This window comes from Lytechinus variegatus, chromosome 11 (assembly GCF_018143015.1).
Source record: "Lytechinus variegatus isolate NC3 chromosome 11, Lvar_3.0, whole genome shotgun sequence".
Taxonomy (NCBI): Eukaryota; Metazoa; Echinodermata; class Echinoidea; order Temnopleuroida; family Toxopneustidae; genus Lytechinus; species Lytechinus variegatus.
In genome coordinates, this window is record NC_054750.1 from 4,598,660 (window position 1) to 4,621,355 (window position 22,696).

Below are 22,696 nucleotides of genomic sequence, written 5' to 3' on the forward strand. Positions count from 1 at the left end.
CCCTTATCATAAATGGGGGGAAAAATATGCTCCCACACGCTACATTATTATACATTAAACATGTATCATAACACTATAAAGTAATTGGTAACGACTCGAGCAACTAAAAATGGGATAATCCTTGTGCTAACAATAACTGCTGGTTCGAATCCCAATATGGGCGAGAACTTAATTGTAAAATTTTCTCCTTTTTATAGAAATTGAGGTGAGATTTTGAATAAAATGTAAGTTAAAGTCTTATAGCCTAATTCACTGAGTACAAAACGGGTACATAGGGTACAGAAAGATAAAAAAGGCCAAAAGTTTGTTGGGATTTTCTTTTTATTATTACTATCATTCATTTAAAAACTCCTAGATTTTGGGTTTTTTTTGTAAATTTTTCTTTCAGTAAAGTTTTTTTTTTTGTAAATAATTTTGTTGTTAATTGCCAGAGGAGCTCCAACATATATACTATATTGGTTGTGTTTATCAATGAAAAAAAGGTGCTTGTTGGGAAATAATCCTGTATGTCATATTTGATAATGTGGGTAACTATGTAATCATTGATAAAGTTATTAGTAATAAACTTTTTGAGTTCTATAAACATGATACACATGTCCCTAGAAGTTTGTCAAGCATTTTGTTAATCCACACCAAAATTCTGAAGTGGCACCCCCACCCTCTCTGCCTTTGCCCTCTCTTATTCTCCCCCTCTCTCCATTACTCCCTTTTAACCCCCCCCCCCCCTCTCTCTCTCCCTCTTTCTCTGTCTCCATACAGTATTACTAGATGTCCAAATACTTCTTTGCCTTCAAAATTTCCATTTTGTCATTGCTAGCATCATCGATCAACAGGACTTTTAACAAGATCTGTACATTATCAAATTTTGTGAAGTCATTTTGTGAATTCTATGCTTGTTTACTAAGATAGTTCTTTTCAAATTTAACAAATATTTGTGGGAGATGATAAAAAAATTTGGTAAAGATTAAGTTGTTTGGGGGAGCCCAATGATGTGTGTCAACATGTGACATCAAGAAATGGATGAGATGGGTAACTCCCCCCCACAAAAAAAAAATCAAACAGTTCCAGAGAAAGGCCATTGTGTAAACAAAATTTGGACCCCAAACGTACCAATTTGAAAATAATTTTCCAACACACAAAAATCAATTATTTTGATATCACTCTTATCCAAAGATGATGTTTTAACCAATGATGTTCAGAAATTGAAATGTACCGTAGGCAAAGTACTGACAATCATCATTTTATGATTTTTCTGGAACATCATATGGTTCCATGACATTTGATCCTCTCTAAATCACAACACACTAAGCAAATGATTAACTTCAACCTTGGTTTTGAAATTATACCCTACTTTAACCCTATCTAGGCTTGGCTATTTCGACACCTATAAAGACTGGGGGGGGCTGATTCAGCCCCCCCTTATGATCTCGGCCGTTGATCGCGCGATCACGACGAAAATTGACACACGCGTTACCCATGGCATTATCTACAAAACTATAACTTCAAATTCGGCAAAAAATCTCATGTCTCATTAATTATGCTAATTTATGCGTAAAATCATAAGTTTGCTCTAATTAATAAAATAATGCCCCTGAAATGCTAATTTTTGTTTCATATACTCTAGATAGGCATCTAATCAAATTGATTTTAAAAAAATTTCAAAATCAAATTTATTTTCTTATGTATTCTATTGTTTTCTAAATTTCTTATGTATTTCTTTGTTTTTCGACTTTTTAGTTTTTATTGTTTTTTCAATGGAAATTGTCGGGGACTTTATTTTGACCATAAACAAGATAAAATTAATTGATTTTAAGCAGTACAAGGAAAAATAATGAAACATTTATGAATTTTGGCTAAGAACACTATTTGCATTGGATTTGTACACAAATTTACGGTTTTGAGTAATTTTGGGTCTGCATGCACTTACGAAATGTTGCGTAATTTTGGAACCGCGTACCCGGGGGTCACAATTTTAGTCTCAAAAGTTGCGCGAGACTTGAAAGTAAAAAGTCAGCGAGCGACGCGGTCAAAAAATTTCGCGCAGCGGATTTATCGCGAAAAATGTCGAGGGGGGGGGGCTGAATCAGCCCCCCCCAGTCTTTTTAGGGTTAAACCTTACCATAAACCTAACAAACATAAGACCCTATTGCAACCCTAAATGAAATAAAGCCTGGAGCAATTGTCGCAGGGGAAAATGTTGTTTCACTGCATCAGATATGTACCTTAAATGAAAAACTTCATTTGAACAGACTTGGACCTATTCTTAATAGAGTTACAATCACCATTGTTTCTCCAATATTCCTTCAGCCATATAACTTCACACTATCCATATTATACTACAAAGATCAGTCAAACCCAATTAATAACAGGTCAGAAAATGTACAACTTGTTTTATTTTTTTCATGTCAGTACACTGCTTTGAATAAATTTCATTTAATTTCTCCACACATATTTTTGTGGATAAGCTTATTTTGGGAGTAAATGGACTAGGCTTCTCACAGAATGACACATTTTAACCCTGATAGCTCAGGGATATTTTGATTCTTGTCACTCCCAGCAGCAGAACGTGACAAATATTTGCATAATGGTAGAGAATGACGTAACCTACATGATTGCATAGGTAAATTTCACTAAATTCATATATTTTACTGCATACTTAATATGAATGAATTATGATAATTTATTCATGAGATCTTACTGTTTGCTCTTTTTGTCACATGATGGCTGATATTCTACAATGTTCTTACATGTATATGAAAACATTGTCATCTTGAGAGTCTATATGGACAGGTCACATGACTGGTCACATGAGTGATGATGATCTTCAATGTTCCTATCAAATCAAACATTGTCAACTTGATAATCTATGTGGACAGGTCACCTGAGGAATGATTGTCTTCAATGTTCTTATCATATCAAAACATTTCCAGTCCAGACTCAAATGATCTAAGGAATGCAGTCTCCTGTTACTATGACAACTGGATGCTCCCTTTGAGAGCATCTCCCTGAAATCCTCTAAGGCCCTTGATGAAAAGGCTGAAAGACTGTTGGAAAGAAAGAGGTGGGGGAAAAGAAAAAAAAAGGTGGTTTTATTGGGAGAATGTGCATTATTCAGTACGAGTAGAAGGCTGTTCATCATTAAACTGTAGAAAGAATATAGTATAAGGCTGCTCATTTTTTAACCATAGAAAGGACTGAGGGCTCTCATCGTACCCAATACCAATCTCCAACATTTTGTGTCATTCGAAAAAAATGTTTTAAAAAAATTACTCAGATAAGAGTAAGATATAATAGGTGCATTTTCTTAGAAATCTTGCACATCTGTTATGGCCAAATTCAAAACGTACAGCTACTAATACACATAGAGCCTATTCATAAGACAATGCCAGGACATAGGTCATAAAATTGAAATAAATCTAAAGGAAAAAAAACACTCTGGCGAAAATGCAAAGAATTTTTTTTTTACAGAATTTTGCGTAAGTCATATCAATCAGAAAGCAATAACTTAAAAAAAAAAATTACTACAATGGATATATAATCGGAATCTCACCAGATAGAAAGGCAGTATCCAGGATGTTGCTTGGTGCGCTTCGTGTCGGCAAACGCTCTGCTCAGAATGGCAAGATCTTCATCACCTAGAAAGTGCAAGAGAGAGATCAAAGGCATTAGAGATTTCAAAGAATACAGTGTTAATTCATAACGAACTGGGAACCCATGGAGAGTGTTCCTCGAAGTCACTTGTCCATGACTTTCAAAGAAATCTATAATGTACTGAAATACTTGTATTTGATTGGCTGATAACTAATTGTACTGTGTTCTCACAGACAAGATACATCACAAAATGCTCTGCTTGCCAGGTACTCGAATCCGTAATTTGATTAAGAATTAATATTTACAAAATCCTTAACTTCCTATGAATGCTAATAATTACGCACAGAGTATGATTTAGAGAAAAAATAACTGAAAATCCATACCACATTTCTAACAGCACGTTGTGCTGTCTTTGACTAAAAATTGTTAAACACAAAGGATAATCATTGTGCTCAGAAACTAGCAATGTAATGATGATGCTGATAATAATAAAAATAATTGATCATTCTTGCTTATATACTGCTCATCACATACTTTATCTGAAGTCTCTTAACAATCTAGTGTAATAATAATAATATGCAACATTTATATAGCGCTTAATACAAAACTTTTTAAGCGCTGCATACTACTTCCCCGGCTTAAGCATGGCTACCCTATCAGATGCGTGAGAATTAAAGGAATTTCTTCCTACCGGGTACCCATTAACTACACTTGGGTGGAGAGTGGCAAATGTAGATAAATGCCTTGCCAAAGGACGCGAGTACTGCGGTGGGATTTGAACCCTGGACCTTGTGGTTCAAAGTCTGGAGTATTATCCACTGAGCCACAACATTTCTACAAGCATAAGGAGGGAGGTGTTCTCAAAAGAGGTTTCAATTGTACCATGGTACAATACCATGAACAACACAGATTCCTTGTATTATCATGCCTGCCCTTTACAAAACGTGTGCATTAATAATTTCACTTTTCTCAGTGAACGCAAAGAAATACATGTAAGCGAAATTATGCACACAAGTCTACATACCGGTAGTCTGATTTTACCATGCCATGGTTAAAAACAAGGGACTATGTAGACTTGCATGGTACAATTGAAACCACTTTTGAGAATACTGGCCCCAAAATTGCATACCTCAATCGGCTATAAAATGGATAGGAATTAATTCTAACACTTAAGGCACAGTCACATTTCCGCTACGACCGCCGTAGGGAGAGTAAAAAATAGCCGTTATATTTTGTTTTTTATTCAAACCACCTATATGTAGCTGGTACAGAAAAAATGTTAGAACGGCTGTTTTCGACTTGCCACACGGCCGCCAGAAGGGAAATGTGACTGCGTCATTACTGACCTAGAACTCGATCTGAAAGGTTAAGCTGCTGAAGGTTACAGTTGTTGATAAGTGCATCTACAAGAGCGTCTTGGGAATCTATATCACAGTCTAGGAAGAAACATTTTATGGCATCAGTATTGTGGGTCTGGAGACATTGATGGTGTCTCATGTCTCGTCTTGTAACAGAACTCAGCAAACACGGGGGAGGCAAAACACATTGGCACCGAAAAGGAGCAAAATGCTGGGGAGTTACTCTGAGCATTGCTTTACTCCAAGGTCAGTGTCGATTGTCTCGAGATATGTTTTATTGTCACGTGACCTTTGACCTTGGTGATGTAACATTAAACTCATACACAAGACGATCAGTGATACTTGATAAGCCTTTTGTCCCATGTTTCATGAACCAGTTCCATATACTTCCTTGGTTAATGACATTTCAAAAACTTAAACTTGGTTAAGATTTCAATGTTGACGCCAACATCGACGCTTTTCCAAGGGCGCCTCAAGTCTCGCTCTGCTATGCAAGCGAGATAAACCAACAATTTTGAACTACATGTACATACATTTGCTTATGCTTGAAAGCAAAATATCAAAATAAAGGAAATTTAACAGTGTCCTAAGTTATCAGACAATTTTAGATGTTATTTCATCCAACTAAACCACAAGTAAATGAGAATTCTTCAGTGTTTATGAAAAAAGAGAGAATATTTCTACATGATTAAAAGAAAATACTGGAAACAAACTATAATTCAATGAAAAGTAAAAGGTTGCCCTTGTATCAGACCACAATGTGTTAAATACCTTTAACTCTTCATGCGTTCACCTGTAAACCCCCTGTGTGTTGCATTATTTTAGGGTCTCATTCACATTCGTGCCATGAGTCACAGACTCCTAACAATAAACCTGGCCATGGTATTGTTTGTGAGGAGGGTTTTATTGATTTTATCCTCTCCTTTTTCAATGAACTTCCTGGCTGTGATCAGGATGTATTGATTTTTGGGGAAAACTCAACGATTCTGTAATTTGTAAACTGCGATAATCCGTCGAACGCTAAACTAATGTCGCACGCGCGATCGATCATCGGTACACATGTACGGTATACAAAAACGCCAGGCTATACATTGTAGCTAGGCACGCTCCGGGGCATGCAATTGTTCGAAAAACAATGGGACAGGGGACGTCTATGGGAAATGTGTGGTTGTGCAAAAATGCGAACGAAACACGCCTACGGATGTGCAATAATGCGAATGTAACGCATGAAGAGTTAAAGATACCCTGGATTAGCATTTCACCGTTAATAACATTACTTACCTTTAATTGAGAACTTGCATTGGCACAAATCAAGAGAGCGTAATCCCTTTTGGTGCAGTAAGGCAATGAGGCCGGTAGGATGAGATGTGGAATACCTGTTTCTTCTCACACTCAACCGCTTTAAGGAAACAGCATCTAAACAGAACAGAACAGTCACAATACCTTTTATTAACTATGTAGAGTGTTTAAGCGATGCATCAAAAACGCACATTTAGGTTTGCCTCCATTGCCCATTTAATACGAGCGCGTATTGAACAAAGGACCAAAATACGAGGGATATCCCATAGGCTCCTGTACAAAATTCGCTGTTCAATATGAGACCGGATTGAACAATTTAATGTGCATGAGCAAAAAATAAAACAATTGTGACATGTACCATCCAAAATGTACAGCTTGGGAGATGACATTACAATACGATTTAATTCATTGCCCTTAGTAAATAAATACAAATGCAATACGTTTTGGGCCTACTGACTAAATGCGCACTACTGCTGCTGATAAGATGCATGCTTGAGGGATTTTGCTCTTTGCTTTCTAAAAATTCTTTCCTCATTTTTATAGATTCACATCTAGGTAAAAATCTATTATTTTTCATGATATCATTAACTTTCAAGGCGTTTTACAACACATATAGCAAATATTCATACTTGTGCAATGGTACAACATTTTGAATTCGCATCCGCTGAAAGAAAGAGACACTCCATTTAACTTGTACCATCACACTCATGCCTATTTGTATAATAACCAATAATATTATAGTTTACCAACAATCTTAAAGTAACAACCAACAAGTTAAACTTTAAGCTTACGTGCAGCAGCAGCAAAAAGACTATCCAGCTCTTCTGTCTCAAGCGATGAATTCTCAAGCAGCAGGTCGGTGAGGATAGAGTCCTTGACTTGGATGGCACGACAAAGGTCTGCAGGTGAGACTATCTGGTGGATTGGATGAGTGATGGAATGATCCAAGGTCAACGGTCGGCACCAGCAGTTGAGGGTAAGGCAGGATATACTGGGTAGGTACTTAGGTAGGAATGCTGGATATATAAAATATGTAGAGTATTACTGTAAATTGAAGAAAGAGAAATGTAAAGAGAAGATATGGTAGACGAGAAGAAACAAATATGTACACATTTACCAATAAAGAATATAAAGCCCAAATATGATTTCTAATATGATTGATTATTAAAGTTCAGGATTTGCTTAAATGGACAGAATCTCTAGGCACATAAGTGCCTTTATTTGATTAATTTGCATTTCCTTCTTTTGCATCAACCCCCCCCCCCAAAAAAAAAAAAAAAACACCACAAACTTAGCTGGCACAGTTAAAAAAGTTAAATGCAGAAATCATGCTTATTTGAGTTTTAAAAACCTTAATTTTCTTACGATGAACATTTTTTTTGGAACAGACCTCCGTTAGTTACTATCATAATGAAAGACCTGCGAATATCCAGTTTTTATTTACTTACAATTACCAGCTGCTTGGCATGTTCGGGTAAGGAGGAGCTCCAGCTTCAGACTCGTCATCTTGTGATTTAGGCTGTAAACAAAAACAGAAAAGGCAATCTTTTTTTGTAATAATAATTATATTGTTCATATCGCACTGAACTCTTACTTTTTCAAAAGTCTCTAAGCTCTCTAAAGTAATGCAGCATAATTAACCTGGTTTTAGCAGAGCCGCTGTTATGTGCACTGTGTTTCAAGGAATAAATTCCTAGGTACCTATTCCCCTCACCCAGGTTGAGTGCAGCACCATGTAGGTGAATTTCTTGCTGAAGGAAAACACGCCATGGTTTGGAATCGAACCCACGTCCGATAGTCGTAACCACTAGCCATGACGCCCGCACAATTTAACAATGAGGTTGAAATTTTTAAGGTGCTATCAATGACATCAGACCAGCATTAATTAGGAATAATAATACATGTAGATGGATTTATAAAGTGGCCTTTGCCAGAGGATGAAAAGCGCAACTATTACCTCAGCTTTGGCCTGAGCTAACACTTTATCAGCATCATGCCATGGCTGGGATTAGAAACCTCGACCCCTTATTTCAAAGTCCAAAGACTAATCCTCTTGGCCACTAGTAGTTCATCTGAGAGTGACACCAGTTTGTTAATGCCCCGGGGGGGGGGGGGCACTTACATTGACAAGTGGATGCCATGCGCAACCAAAAAAACATGTAAAAGGATGTCTTTTTCAAGATAGGGCACGTTACATACGTAACGTAATAAGGGTGTAAAAAACACTAAATTATTTTTAAAAGGGTATCTAATTTCGATAGGAAAGCTACATGTTTAGGGTCAAATTTGCGAGGGTATAAAAATCAAGACTGAAATGTTTTATAAAGGATGTACTTTTTGCCCCAAGAGTCAACACTACGTGTTTATAGAGTACGATTTGCGCGAGGTGGGCTGTACTAAACACAATGATGAAGGTAAAACTGACGACCGACGTCCGTGACATAACATTTGAAATATCGCTGTACTTGTTTAGGGGTTCAATTCAGGGAATACTTGCCAATAGTATTGTTTTGTTTCCAATACTTGTTAAGGGTAGGGTTTCACATGCCAATACTCGTTAAGGGGTGCATTTTCAGAGTATGGAAAATACGTGTTTAGGGTGCTCTTTGAGACTTCATGGTCGCGCATGGTATCCACTCGTCAATGGAAATGGCCCCTCCCCAAGGGTTAATGCACTACATGTATATAAAAATCATCTCCATACTGTCAATAAAATTCCATTCTTTTCTTTTAATTCGCTCCCCCAGCCTTTTGGTTTCATATATTGATGATAATGTACCGGTAAGTCTCCAGGAGGGAAAGGGGTTCACAAAGGTTTAAGTGTGACTAGAACTTGCGATTGAAATTACTAAGTTTCCATCCCATTCCAGTTGAATCCATCCCTATATGTGATTACTTACCCAAGATAAGCTTCCAGCATCTCGTTGAGTTTGTGTGCACAGTACTGACCAAACAAAGTCAGAGGTATGGTCCTGTAGGTTGGGCTGAATGTCAGAGCAAGTTCTTGGAGTACTAATCCCTTCTGAGCCCTTATAGCTAATCCAGACATGATCTCACACCAGCCACAAGAAGGCAGGACTGAAAAGGAGGTACACAGGTCACTACTTCACTTTGATCTACAATTGCCACACTTGACCCAGGTGAGGTAAATGGATACCCGGACAGAATGCAACCATGAAAAGCTACTTATTGGTAGCTATGATAGAGCTGAGATTAATAATTTTCAGTTGTTAGAATATTTTTTTGAATGCTATGAAATAAATGTTGCATATCATGTATAATACATTTTATTAAGTTATATTGATCTCTATTCTATATACATTTATATAATCATATATAATCTTTTATTTATAACATACTTTTGTAAATGTACAAAATTCCATTTTATTTGGACAATAATTGTATACGACCTAATGAACCTTATACAGGTATAATGCTAATTAAAATTCATTGCTGAGAAAGAAAATGAATCATCCCCCAAGTCATCAACATCATCAACACCATCCACATTACCATCATCATCATCGTCATCATCACCATCATCATTATCATAATCATCATTATCATAATCATCACCATCATCATCATCATCACCACCATCTTCATCATCATCATTATCATCACCATCACCCTCATAATCATCATCACCATCATCTTCTTCTTCTTCATCATCATCATCATCATCACCATCACCATTACTATCATCATCATCATCATCATTATCATCATCAATAATCATCATCTTCTTCTTCATCATCATCATCATCATCATCACCATTACTATCATCATCATCAACATCATCATCATCACAATCCTTGTCATCATTTTCAACAACAACAAGGTGAGAATACAGAAAAGGTACCAACCTACCACACTGTATCAGAGCCAATGACTGTAATGATGTAGATCTGACCAAACATTCAGCCAGGGTAGAACAGCTTTTGGGATTTAATCCAACATAGACCAGGACTAGATTGGAGACGGAATAGCCAAGGGTTGGTCTAGAATCAGGAACTCTCAAGAAGTGCTGGAAATAATTATAGTCTGTAAGAAGATTTCAGAAATGAATGGTTAGATCTGAAGAGAACTTATTTCTACATCACAAATACATGCTTCTTATCCTTGGTATCCAATAAATCACCCTATCATGCCCCCCATCAACATTTCACACAATATGACAGCAACACAAGAAGCATCCGACATGGTCTTAATCAGGGCTCGACATTAGCAGTGGCCTCGGGCAACCTAAATTGAGAGTCAGGCCACCAAAATTCTGTAATGGGGGGGATTAAAAATGCAGCTTACTTATGGATGGTCAGTCTACTTATTGCTAAACTTATCCTCCTCCTGCAGACCTTATGTCCGCACAATGACATAATTCCCTCCAGGTAGAGTCAGGGAGCACTCTAAAATAATTATTCCATATGTTTGATTAACATTTCCAGCATGACAGCAATTCCCTCACCCTTCTGATGTTAGCCTGCTTTCCCCTATGACTTCTCAGATAAGATAATAAAATGGTAGAAAGCAGCTGCTGAAAACTGAGCCAATGGAGTAAATTAGAGAGTCAAAAGGGGCCTAAGCTTTCGATCCTAGCAGAATCTTTGTCATTTTGCCTCCGACAAAGATTCTGCTAGGATTGAAAGCTTAGGCCCCTTTTGACTCTATAAAATAACAAACTAAACAAACCGAGATCAACATGGTGACAGCATGGATCCCTTAATTGGATATCAGGTATCACGAAGGAAGCAATATTGTCCTCTCCTACAGCATCCCCTCTAGCATCTCCTACAGCACCTTCCTCACAATACATATCATAGACAGTCCCTGCTGGTTGGAAAGGCGCAAGGTCACCATCTGAGTCCGAAGAAGCATCCAATGTCCGCTGGAAATCAGGCTTCACTGGCTCCTGGAAGCAGAAATCATACAGATCTTCGCTGAAATCACCAGCTTCTGAAGGATGGCTCTCGGGACTTCTCTCATCTCTGTCTGAGTAACCTTCTTCAGTCTGTTCCCTCTCTGTCTCTCCTCCATCGCCCATCCTTCCTAGCAGCAGCATAACCAGCAGGCGAGCATAGTCAACGGATTCACCCCGAATGACCTGCTGTTCCTTGAGGTACACTGTTCCAAGCTTGCCCCCACCAAGAAGAACCCTCAGGAACCGCTCTAAAGCAGATGTAACCGGTTCCTTGTACTTGGTGGGAATTTGAATTCTGCACATGAGGGTTCGTAGATGATGCGACAGGAAGTTAAGAGCACTTAGTGATCTGATTAGAGCTATCACGGTCTTGAGGCTCAGGAACAGCTGATTCGGCTTGTAGTCAATGCCAGGTGTTGCCCTCTGGAGTGGATATCTCAAGATGAATTCACTTTCTATCACAGACAGAAAACAAAATCATGCAGACAGGTACTTTATGAGCAATATTCATTCAAATAAACAACCATTTTGCTATTTGGCACAATTTTCTTTCCTTGCAGACAACATGAAATAAAAACTAGCACATCAATGATGTGGAGCTCTTCCAGCATCTCGCAACACAATTTAACACAATTTTAATTTCAGCCCAGTTGACACTGTAGTGAATTATATTGGTGACATAAATCGAGGACATAGAATTAAAATTGATGAATAGAAGCATTTTTTGTGATCTATGAATAAATTTCATATGAATGAAGTACTAATTATTATCTAGTCAAAGTTTCTTAACTCTGTGTAGAACCTTGGTGAACCTAATGTAGCTCTCAGATGGAACAAAAATAACCAAAATCAATCAACAAATAAGTAAGCAATTTTTGTGAGTTTTGAAAATATATGAACAAACAGCAGATTCAATGAGTTGCAAAATTCTATGTTTAAATTTTGTATCACCACCTCGAGCTATCATATAAAGCAAATAAAACTGAAATTGATCAACAAATGAAGAAGAAAAAACATTTTTTGTGATATCTGAATAAAGTTTGCATAAATTAGAATAAATAATTTTCCAGACAAAATTTCAAAATTTTGTGTACAAGTTTGGTGAACCTCATGTAGCTCTACCAGATGGAAGAAAAAAAAATCAAAATCTGTCAACAAATAAAGAAGAAGAGGAATTTTCTGTGATTTATGAATACATTTCGCATAAATTAGCATAAATAATTTTCTACTGAAAATTTTCAAAATTCTGTGTAGAAGTTTGGTGGGCCTCATGAAGTTCTACCGGATGGAAGAAAAAATATCAAAATCTGTCAACAAATAAAGAAAAAGAGGCATTTTCTGTGATTTCTAAATAAATTTCTCATAAATTAGCATAAATAATTTTCTACTGAAAATTTCAAAAATCTGTGTAGAAGTTTGGGGAACCTCATTAAGTTCTACAGGACGGAAGAAAAAAAGTAAAAATCGGTCAACAATTAAAGAAGAAAAAGCATTTTATGTGAAATTTTAAAAATATGAATAAATTAATTTCGCATAAATTAGCATAAAAATTGTTCTAGTCAAAATTTCAAAATTCTGTGTACAAGATTGGTGAACCTCGTGAAGCTCTACCAGATGGAAGAAAAAAAATCAAAATCGGTCAACAAATAAAGAAGAAGAAGCATTTTATGTGAATTTTTAAAAATGTGCATAAACTAATTTCGCATAAATTAGCATAAAAATTGTTCTGGTCAAAATTTCAAAATTCTGTGTAGAAGATTGGTGAACCTCATGAAGCTCTACCAGATGGAAGCAAAAAATTCAAAATCGGTCAACAAATAAAGAAGAAGAAGCATTTTATGTGAATTTTTAAAAATATGCATAAATTAACAAGTTTCCATGGTTCGTTGAAATTCAAGTATTCACCTCATCATTGAGCACTAGGACCTTGCCCTAATTTCGAACATGGGCTTCTGATTGCAAGACTACTGCTTTAAGCAATCATCATGCCCTAGCATCGCTTGAAACTCAAACAGCTTTATGACACACCCACAGGCTCATTGAATATTTCTAGGGTTAAGAGGCCTCACCCTAGAAATATTTAAACCTGTGTTTCATAATGTTGTTTGTAAGTTACAAGCGATTTTATGAAGTACTGGTGATCCTTTTTTTAGAAGCTAAATAAACCAGTTTATCGTTTCGCACAAGAAAAAAATCACCAGTTGTTTGTAAAGTTGCTTATAATTTACGAATGCCTTTGAAAAACACCCACCCATACACCTTAAAGGGAAATGAAACCTTTGGAACAAGTAGGCTTGTGTTGAAACAGAAAAGTCAAAGAATAAGAGCAAAGAAAGTTTGAGAAAAATCGGACAAACAATGAGAAAGTTATGAGCATTTGAATATTGCAATCATTAATGCTATGAAGATCCTTCTATTGGCAATGCGACAAGGATGTGCACAACTTTCCCTTTGAAGAACTATAAAATAACCTCAAAATGTCTCTTTTTGCTTTTTCTTATGGTGATACAAACTCTTTATCCATGATGTATTCTTTAAAAATCTGTATTACATGCCCTTCTATAGAAAGAACACATGATCTACTGATAGATGTGATAAAAGAGGCAATTTAAGTGAAATATATACTAAAGTAATGGGGAGAGTTGTTCACAAGTGACATCACACTTCTTTGTCGCATTGCCAATTTGAGGATCTCCCTAGCATTAGTGATCGCAATTTTCAAATGATCATAACTTTCTCATTATTTGTCCAATTTTTCTAAAACTTTCTTGATCTGTTTCTTTAATTTTTCTGTTTTCACACAAGCTATCTTGTTCCAAAGGTTTCATTCTCCTTTAAATATTAAAATTCAACGCAGAACTTGGCCTAGAACTGTTTCTCCTACCTTGACTGGTGGTTCCTGTCCCTATCTTTTCTATATTCTCCTCACACACCTTGTCCATGTAGACTTGATACCAGTCATCATCCTGTACACACCGATCGTGTACGGTTGCAGATAGACACACCAAACACTGCCAGAATGGGTCATGAAGGTTGGACTTGAACCGGTGCCGGTAGAACCACCGGAACCTAGCATTGCACCTGTCACGCCATATTGTCTGAATGCCAAGACCTGGGAAATCAAAATGACTAACAAATTATTTACATGAAGTCATATTTCAGATGGTACATCATTGAGATCAGGGGAGCATTCCATAAAGAGTTGAGTGTAACTTAGAGTCGTGCTTAAACGACAACCTGCACATGGGTTTTCGCGCTTAATCCGATCGATTGATACGCGAAAGAGCGCGTCCCGCATGTTCTAACCAATGCAGTGATGCATTATATACCGCACATAACTGCGACTCGAAGTCACACTTAACTGTTTGAGAACCCCCCCGGGGATTTCATGAATATAAGTCTTTGATTTTTCACTGACTATCTGTTATAAGCTACTGAAACACTTATATCTTTGTATCTGACTCCGCAGGGGTGGGGGTACTCGACCAAAAAAATGGTAGATATGTGCCGCGGGCGAGACAAACAAGGGGGCTCTGGGACGGGCTTATTGTAAAAAGGAGGGTCCTTGGAACGGGCTTCTGAACTACAGATGTTTGTGAAAACAGGGGTCCTTGGAACGGGTCACCTGCGTGTGAGTGCGTAGTGCATACCTATGGAATGGGCATGCGTGCATGAAGCTACTGAAACACTTATATCTTTGTATCTGACTCCGCAGGGGTGGGGGTACTCGACCAAAAAAATGGTAGATATGTGCCGCGGGCGAGACAAACAAGGGGGCTCTGGGACGGGCTTATTGTAAAAAGGAGGGTCCTTGGAACGGGCTTCTGAACTACAGATGTTTGTGAAAACAGGGGTCCTTGGAACGGGTCACCTGCGTGTGAGTGCGTAGTGCATACCTATGGAATGGGCATGCGTGCATGAAGCTAGCCCTTGTGGGTGCAGAGGCGATGGTCGAACAGCGCTCTACGGCCGCTTTTCACCAAAATTGCAGCTCGTAGTAGCGTTTCAATTGAAATTGAAATTGAAACTTTATTTACCACAATCTTAAAAAACATACAAATCAAGAAGAATAAATATTTCAATAAAATACATAATAACAAAAGTGAGTATATTCAAGAATAGTGGAAGGATCACTGAGAAATTACAAGGAACTTATAAGTTAGTGATCCTGAAATTAACACAAAACAACACAATAAAAAAAATGCAATCAGGAAATACAGAACAACAAACATAACAAAAGTATACAATTGTATCTATATCAGTATTACTATTAGACTTTCTGCATGAAATGTATTTTTAAATGTCTTTTAAAGCTTTGAAGGGTTTTGCACTGCTTGATATTTTGAGGGATCTTATTCCAAATAATGGGTCCCCTACATAAAAATATGTTGTTTGAGAAAGAATAATGGCCATATATTGCACGAGTATCAGCTGAGTTTCTAGTATTATATGTATGTATATCTCTACTGGTTTGAAAAATGTTGTCAAAATTATTAGGCAAAAGGTTATTATAATAGGAATACATAAAAACAGATAATTGAAAATCATGTAGTAAAGAAATTGGGAGTATATTTAATTTCAAGAAAAGAGGTCTGCTATGACTAAGAAAGGGTTTATGGCATATTATACGAACTGCTCTCTTTTGAAGAAGAAAGATGCGGTTCAGTAAGTATTGCTTGCAGGATCCCCAAACAATATTGCAATAAGATATGTAAGGTAAAATCAATGAATTATACAATGTAAGAAGAATATTTTGTGGTAAAATGTCTTTAAGTTTACTCATTATTCCTATTGTTTTGGAAACTTTCCTTAAGACCTCATAAACATGAGTCTTCCATTTTAAATCCTTATCTATACTAATTCCTAAAAATTGTGTAGTATTTACATGTTGAATTAAGTTGCCATTAATATATATATTTACTTCTTTTGCACTATTTTTTGGAGCATTGAACAGCATTACATGGGTCTTTTCATAATTAAGTTGTAATTTATTTGCTTCAACCCATTTGCTAACCTTTGAAAGTTCAGAGTTAAAGATTTGAGTAAGACATTCCACATCACTATGTTTATAAAATATATTGGTGTCGTCTGCAAATAACAAACAATTTAATAGTGGAGATACTGAATTTAAATCATTAATGTAAATCAAAAAAAGTATGGGACCGAGGATTGATCCTTGCGGAATACCGCAAGATACAGTTTGATAATTAGAGTTTATAGAATTGAACACTGTAAATTGTTTACGGTTACTCAAATAACTGTGAAATAAATTTAAAGTAACACCACGGATTCCATAATGAGAAAGTTTTTTTAAAAGTATTTTGTGATTAATGGAGTCAAATGCTTTTTTAAAGTCTAAGAACAGTCCAATAATAATATCTTTGTTTTCAATTGCTTTAGACACACTCATTAAAAAATCTAAGATAGCATGATGAGTGGAATGTCCAGCTCTGAAACCAAACTGTTTATTAAAAAGAATTTTGTTTTTATCAAGAAATTTTTGAAGTCGTGTATAGATGCATCTTTCAAAAATTTTCGAAAATAGTGGTAGTAAGGAAATAGGTCTATAATTTTTAAATAAATCTTTTGGTCCTTTTTTATGTATAGGAATAACTTTAGCAACTTTCAGACCTTGAGGTACAATACCCTTTTCAATACATAAATTAAAAATACTGCAAAGTGGTTTAGAAATAATATGTATAACTCTTTTGACAACAGTGCAATCAATAGAGTCAAAACCAGGAGCTTTTCCATTTTTGAAAGATAAAACAATATTAACTATTTCTTTTTCTGTAATAGGTAAAAAATAAGCTGTATAGGGACAACTTTTACCCAAGAATGATTCAAAGTTGTTGCAAGTATTACTATTATTCATTCCAGCTATTTCATGACCAATATTCTTAAAATAATCATTGAAACCTTCAGCAATATTCTTAGATTCACTAATAAGTGAACCGTTACATTGGAATACAGAGGTGTTTTTATGGAGTCTTTTTCTTTGTAACAGATCATTAATTGTTTTCCATGTTTTATTAATGTTTCCTTTAAACATATGAAACTTAGAAAAGTAGTAATCTCTTTTTGCATCACGTATTTGTTTTGTATAAGAATTTCGAAATTTAGTATAACATTCTTTTCTGTAAGACGTAGGATTTTTAATATACCTTTTATATAAATTATTTTTTTTAGAACACATCTGTTTAAGGTTTTTGTTAAACCATGGTTTATGATTTTTCTTTATTTTTAATCTTCTGAGAGGAAAACATTTATTATAAGTCTCAGAAAAAAACTCCATAAATTGTTTATACATATAATTTGGCTCTTCCTGATATCTACAAAGCAGATTATCAAAATCAGTTGAAGATAATACATTCAGAAAACAGTAAATATTCATATCATTAATTTGATGTTTATATGTAACAGGTTCATCTTCATATATACCTTTAAAATCAAACATGGCAAATATTGGCAAATGATCAGATATGTCACAGGTTAGTATTCCTGTGGAAATATTGCACATACTATTTGTAAATAAATTGTCAATCAATGAAGCTGTGGTGTTAGTTATTCTTGTTGGTTTTGTAATACAAGGAAAAAAACAATATGAGTAAAATAATTCAAGCAACTCATTACAAGAACTCTGTACATCTAATTTCATTAAATCAATATTAAAGTCTCCAAGAAATATACATTCTTTTTTCTCATTATGAACTGTAGACAAAATATTACCTAAAGTATCCATAAAATGTGCATGTGATTTATCAGGTGGTCTATAGAAGACACCAACAATAATGTTCTTTCCTGGTTTTAAAATTTCAATAAAAAGGCTTTCACAATAACAATTGAATACTGAGATGTCATTACGCATGATGTATCTTACATCATTTCTAATGGCAAATGCAACTCCTCCTCCTTTTCTATTATTTCGTGATTTACTCTCAGTCTTATATCCATTGATATTAAATTCATCTTTTTTACCATTGTCCAACCATGTTTCAGTAAATGCTATAAGACCAAAAGAATTATTTAAATGTGACAGTAGAGACGTTATATCATCATAGTGTTTTGGCAAGCTACGGCAATTTAAATGGAGGAGTGAAAAACCATGTGTTTTACCAGAGTTTTCATTTGAAAATTCTTCTGGTGTTACATATATACAGTCATTATCAGCCTCTTCCTGTAATACGTAACTCTCATCGTTCACAGTAGGTACTGACAGAGCAGAATGCTAAGTACATCTAACAGTGACAATATAATTATGTATCTAAGAGTAAAACAACAGAAAAAGGATGTAAAAATGCAGTGCAAATATTGAATAACAGAGACAGCAAACCTTAATCTTTTAGTAACAAATAGTGATGGCATGCAGAAATGGTAGCATATGTAAAGACTAAAACAACAGCGATATGAATACATTGCAGTATCTGGGGGAACAGTCATAAAATTAATCTCTTAAATTACAAGTCTAGAATTACATGTAAGAGATTACAAATGTTTTGATTTTTTGATGAATTGAAAAGGGAATCAAAGATTGCCAGTGGAAATCTGTATAATAATTAAAGGTATGATTTATACTAGGAAAGCAAGATGAGGCATTTGAAGAGGAACGGCGTAACGAAATACATGTATGTGAAACTTTGGAGCGGATTTCTTTCTTCTTATTTCTCGATGAGAAGAAAATGCTATGCTATGGAGGGCTTTCTTTGTTCTTTTTCTCAATAAGATAAAAATGCTATGACTTGGAACGGAGATTAGAGAGTAAAAATGGGGGTCCCCTCCACGGCACATACCCACCACGCATTATATACTGACTGTGCCCCCCCCCCCCCCCGGATCTGCCTGGATCGGAGGAAAGTTTTCAGTGACAATCATTTACAAAGTGGTTCATGAAACACTCCCCTGATGTAATGGAATATCATACTCATATCAAAACAGAATTAATGGAAATCCATTCTAGTAAACATCAAGTATATTAGAGTCATAGAACTTGGTACATATGTGATGATCCATCCTAAAACCAACAATAAGTAACCAGAGAAGGTTCTCTGTAAAAAGCCAAAATAGTCATTTGGTCTTCAAAAAGCAAAAAAAAAATCAAATAACTTATCTGAAAGAGAAATTCTTCTTCTTCATTCTATCAAAACTTCAAGTTGTAAACTTGAATATGAAATAAAGTACAATAGTTTCTTTGACAGAAGGTGATTGTGGACTGCTTGAGAGTCCCGGGGGAAGGGGGGGGTACTCACGAAGTAAGGCATACGGGGATGTGCCACAGGAACGGGTCGCTTTTTTTAAAAGAAATCCCTAAACATGGGATATGGTTTTATATACTGGAAAATCCCTAAACGTGGCCCTAATTTTTAGATACTGGCCTTAACCCTAAGAAGACTGGGGAGGGGGGCTGATTCAGCCCCCCCTCGATATTTTTTGGGATAAATCCGCCACTCGAAATTTTTTGACTGCATCGCTCGCTGACATTTTACTTTCAAGTCTCGTGCAACTTTTGAGACCAAACTTGTGACCCCCAGGTACACTTTTCCAAAATTACGCAGTATTTCATAAGTGCATGCAGACCCAAAATTACTCAATAACATGAACTTGTAGACAAATCCAATGCAAATAGTAAATTAGCTAAGATTCATAAGATGTATCATCATTTTTCATTTTACTGCTTAAAATCAATTAATTTTATCTCGTTTATGGTCAAAATAATTTCCACTGAAAAAAAGTCGAAAAACAAAGAAATACATAAGAAATTTAGAAAACAATACATAAGAAATTAATTGTGATGTTGACATTTTTGAAAAATAAATTTGATCAGATGCCTATCTAGAGTATGTTAAACAAAAATTAACATTTGAGGGGCATTATTTGATTAATTAGAGCAAACTTAGTGATTTTATGCATAACTTAGCACAATTAATGAGCAATGAGATTTTTCGCATAATTTGATATTATAGTTTTGTAGAAAATGCCATGGGTAATGCGCATGCCAATTTTCGTCGTGATCGAGCCCCCCCCCCCCCCCCCCCCCCCCGTCTTGTTAGGCGTCGAAATAGCCAAGTCTATTTAGGGTTAAACATAGGTCCATTTTCTCCTCCAATTTTGGGTGATAACCTTCTTTATTACATGTCGAATTGAAACAAAGTGCGCACTCCCAATTCCTCCTCGGGTGGTTCCTCTAATAGGGACATTGAGGAGTATCATCAAGAAGAAGAAGACCAACTGTATATGCAGACTTTCTTAGCCTAAACTGTGGGTGGTCTAATGGCAGATGGTCTAATTTTTAGATCCCCTTTAATACTGCCCTTGCACCATCATGGCTACACCCACTTGGTCAACTAACAATTTTGATAAGACTAGACCATTTGGGATGAGACCCAGGCCCAAGATATCAGCTCACTATTCTTGATTGCCACACTGGACTGTGTCACCTAAAAGGCAATGCCAGTCCCGAAATCATCCCCTAGGCGGCTTAACCACTGAACAAGAAATAGCAAACAACAGTTATTGCTAACGAACGATAGAAAAAACGTTTCACTTGAATTGGTAGCCTGGTTAATGTATCTCTTAGAAGCATTTTCAGTTTCAAAAGCTGCCGTTGGAGGCGGCTTCAAACCTGACGCAAGTGTATCTCAGGCCCTAAATGGAAGTAGACACAGTGGGCGTAGACCAGATGGCAATTTACCTGATGTTTTTACCTCTATTGATTGCTGTATTATGAAGGAGAGCTAGCCTATAGTTGTCACATCGAGGAAGAAGGCATTTTAACAGGGTATGAGGGAGACCTGTGGAATGACAAAACAAACACAAACTAGATTTAAAGATAAATAAATAGCAGTAATCACTGAATTACTGAGAAAGACTGTAAAAGCAAGGTTCATTGTCAGTCACTGCATCCTTGTAAATCTAGATCTGGTACAGTTTACATTACCGGTAACTGAACTTTGTGAAATCATGAAATCCATGCGATGCTGAGAAATGAAGACCAACAACAGAGATAAGCATGGCTCCATGACATTTGCTCCTGCTCTGATTCAAATTCCACACATTAATGGAATGACCAACTCCAACCCTGGGTTTAACACTGTATCCTACCCTAAACCTAATATCACACCATATTGCAACCCTAACCCTATATCTTAGACGAAATAAAGCCGGTAGCAATTGTCGATGGAGCAAATGCTGTGTCACCGATAAGCATGTGTGGGACAGCATATATTATTGCTTTGAAAAAGACCAAATATTGTGCTCAAATTTCATGCTTTTTCGCAAATTTCTCAGCAAATTACTCTTCCAGAATCCCACTTTGGTGGCCACTTAATTGTATTCTGTACGAACTCACTTGACGCTACATTCACAATTACATGTATTTTTCTTTATCAAGAGGTGAAGCGGTTGCTTACTGATTAACATGCAGTAGCGCATGTCCTCTTAGCATTATCTAACCAATGTGGTGATGCCTTTTATTCGGCACACAACTGGACTTTTAAGTGCAACTCTAAGTCACACTGATCTCTTTGTGACATCCCCCCACGACCCGAAAAGTGGTATTCCAGCCATTGAGTGGTTTCCTATACAAGAAAAATTATTAGTTCCTGGTATGCAGTTTACCTTTTATTTCATTCATGAGGTCTACACTGGACACAAGTTTTCCAACCAGATCAAGACAAAGATCCTCCAAGGATGCTATGCATACTTCCGTCTCATCCATGCTGATGTCCTCGCACTGGAATAAAGACCAAAAGAAGAATTTCACTTCTTAAATTTTAATAGCATAATAATACGTTAAGCTGAACTGAAGTTATCGCGTTTACAAGGAAAAGTTAACGGACGGACCGACAGATGGACGGACACCAAGCGTGATACGTCCCATCTAGGATGGGCATATTAACAGAGATGCCAAGTTCAAAGACCAGCTATGCGTGAGATTTTATTTTTCTGTGAATCTGAGTGAGATCACGGACATTGTGTACAATGTATATGGGGATAGGCTGTGATAGTTGCGTGAGACAGAGATTTGAGGGGATGAACAAGAGTCCAAAATGCTTGAGTCTCACGCATAATGCGTGAGACTTGGTAGCTCTGTATTAAGAGTTCAGTACAATCCTCCGAGAAATGTTGCTACACCACGGATGAATAGCATAGACTGTTATCTGAGGAACATTATTTTTCAAGATGACACAGAGAGAAACAGAAACATAGACATGAAATTAGGAATAAAAATACATTTATAATCACGTATTAAATTTTGGCATTTGTGATTTTAATTCTTATCTATAAATTGTTCTTCAAAACGGCATCGCTAACCGGAAGTACGTCATACAAAGCGGTTCAAGGGTCGACGCTATTGTATTTGCGTTGTGTACATGTGGACTTTGTAATTTGTTCGTATTTGTAAAGAGGGCGTAAACAAAAAAAAGATAAATTCCGCCTCCTTGATTTTGGCCACCTACGGCTACGCCAAACTTAGGCTCGCTGTATTTTCTATTATTGCCTGACTTTTGTTAAAATTAGCATGATTAAACT

At 36.3% G+C, this 22,696-nt stretch overlaps 1 protein-coding gene across 1 annotated transcript; it reads right to left on the reverse strand.

The window, feature by feature from the left end:
- Positions 1 to 2,409: 2,409 nt before the first annotated feature.
- Positions 2,410 to 22,081, reverse strand: LOC121423930. The gene is made up of 12 exons (XM_041619477.1): positions 21,782 to 22,081; positions 20,869 to 20,955; positions 14,052 to 14,279; positions 10,939 to 11,622; positions 10,120 to 10,293; positions 9,149 to 9,326; positions 7,697 to 7,767; positions 7,040 to 7,264; positions 6,231 to 6,365; positions 4,938 to 5,027; positions 3,551 to 3,635; positions 2,410 to 3,044 (listed from the first exon to the last, which is right to left on the reverse strand). Exons 1-12 carry the CDS (start codon positions 21,879 to 21,881, stop codon positions 2,852 to 2,854), a joined length of 2,250 nt encoding a protein of 749 aa, XP_041475411.1. The 5' UTR covers positions 21,882 to 22,081; the 3' UTR covers positions 2,410 to 2,851.
- Between the last annotated feature and the right edge of the window lie 615 nt (positions 22,082 to 22,696).

Coding starts and splice junctions, on each gene's coding strand:
- LOC121423930 (XM_041619477.1), bottom strand. CDS start 21,881: ATGGATGAGACGGAAGTATGCATAGCATCCTTGGAGGATCTTTGTCTT. Junction 7,768..9,148: donor ATGCTGGAAGCTTATCTTGG/GTAAGTAATCAC, acceptor TTTTGTTTACAG/CCTAAATCACAAGATGACGA. Junction 3,636..4,937: donor CCTTTCAGATCGAGTTCTAG/GTCAGTAATGAC, acceptor TGCACTTTCTAG/GTGATGAAGATCTTGCCATT.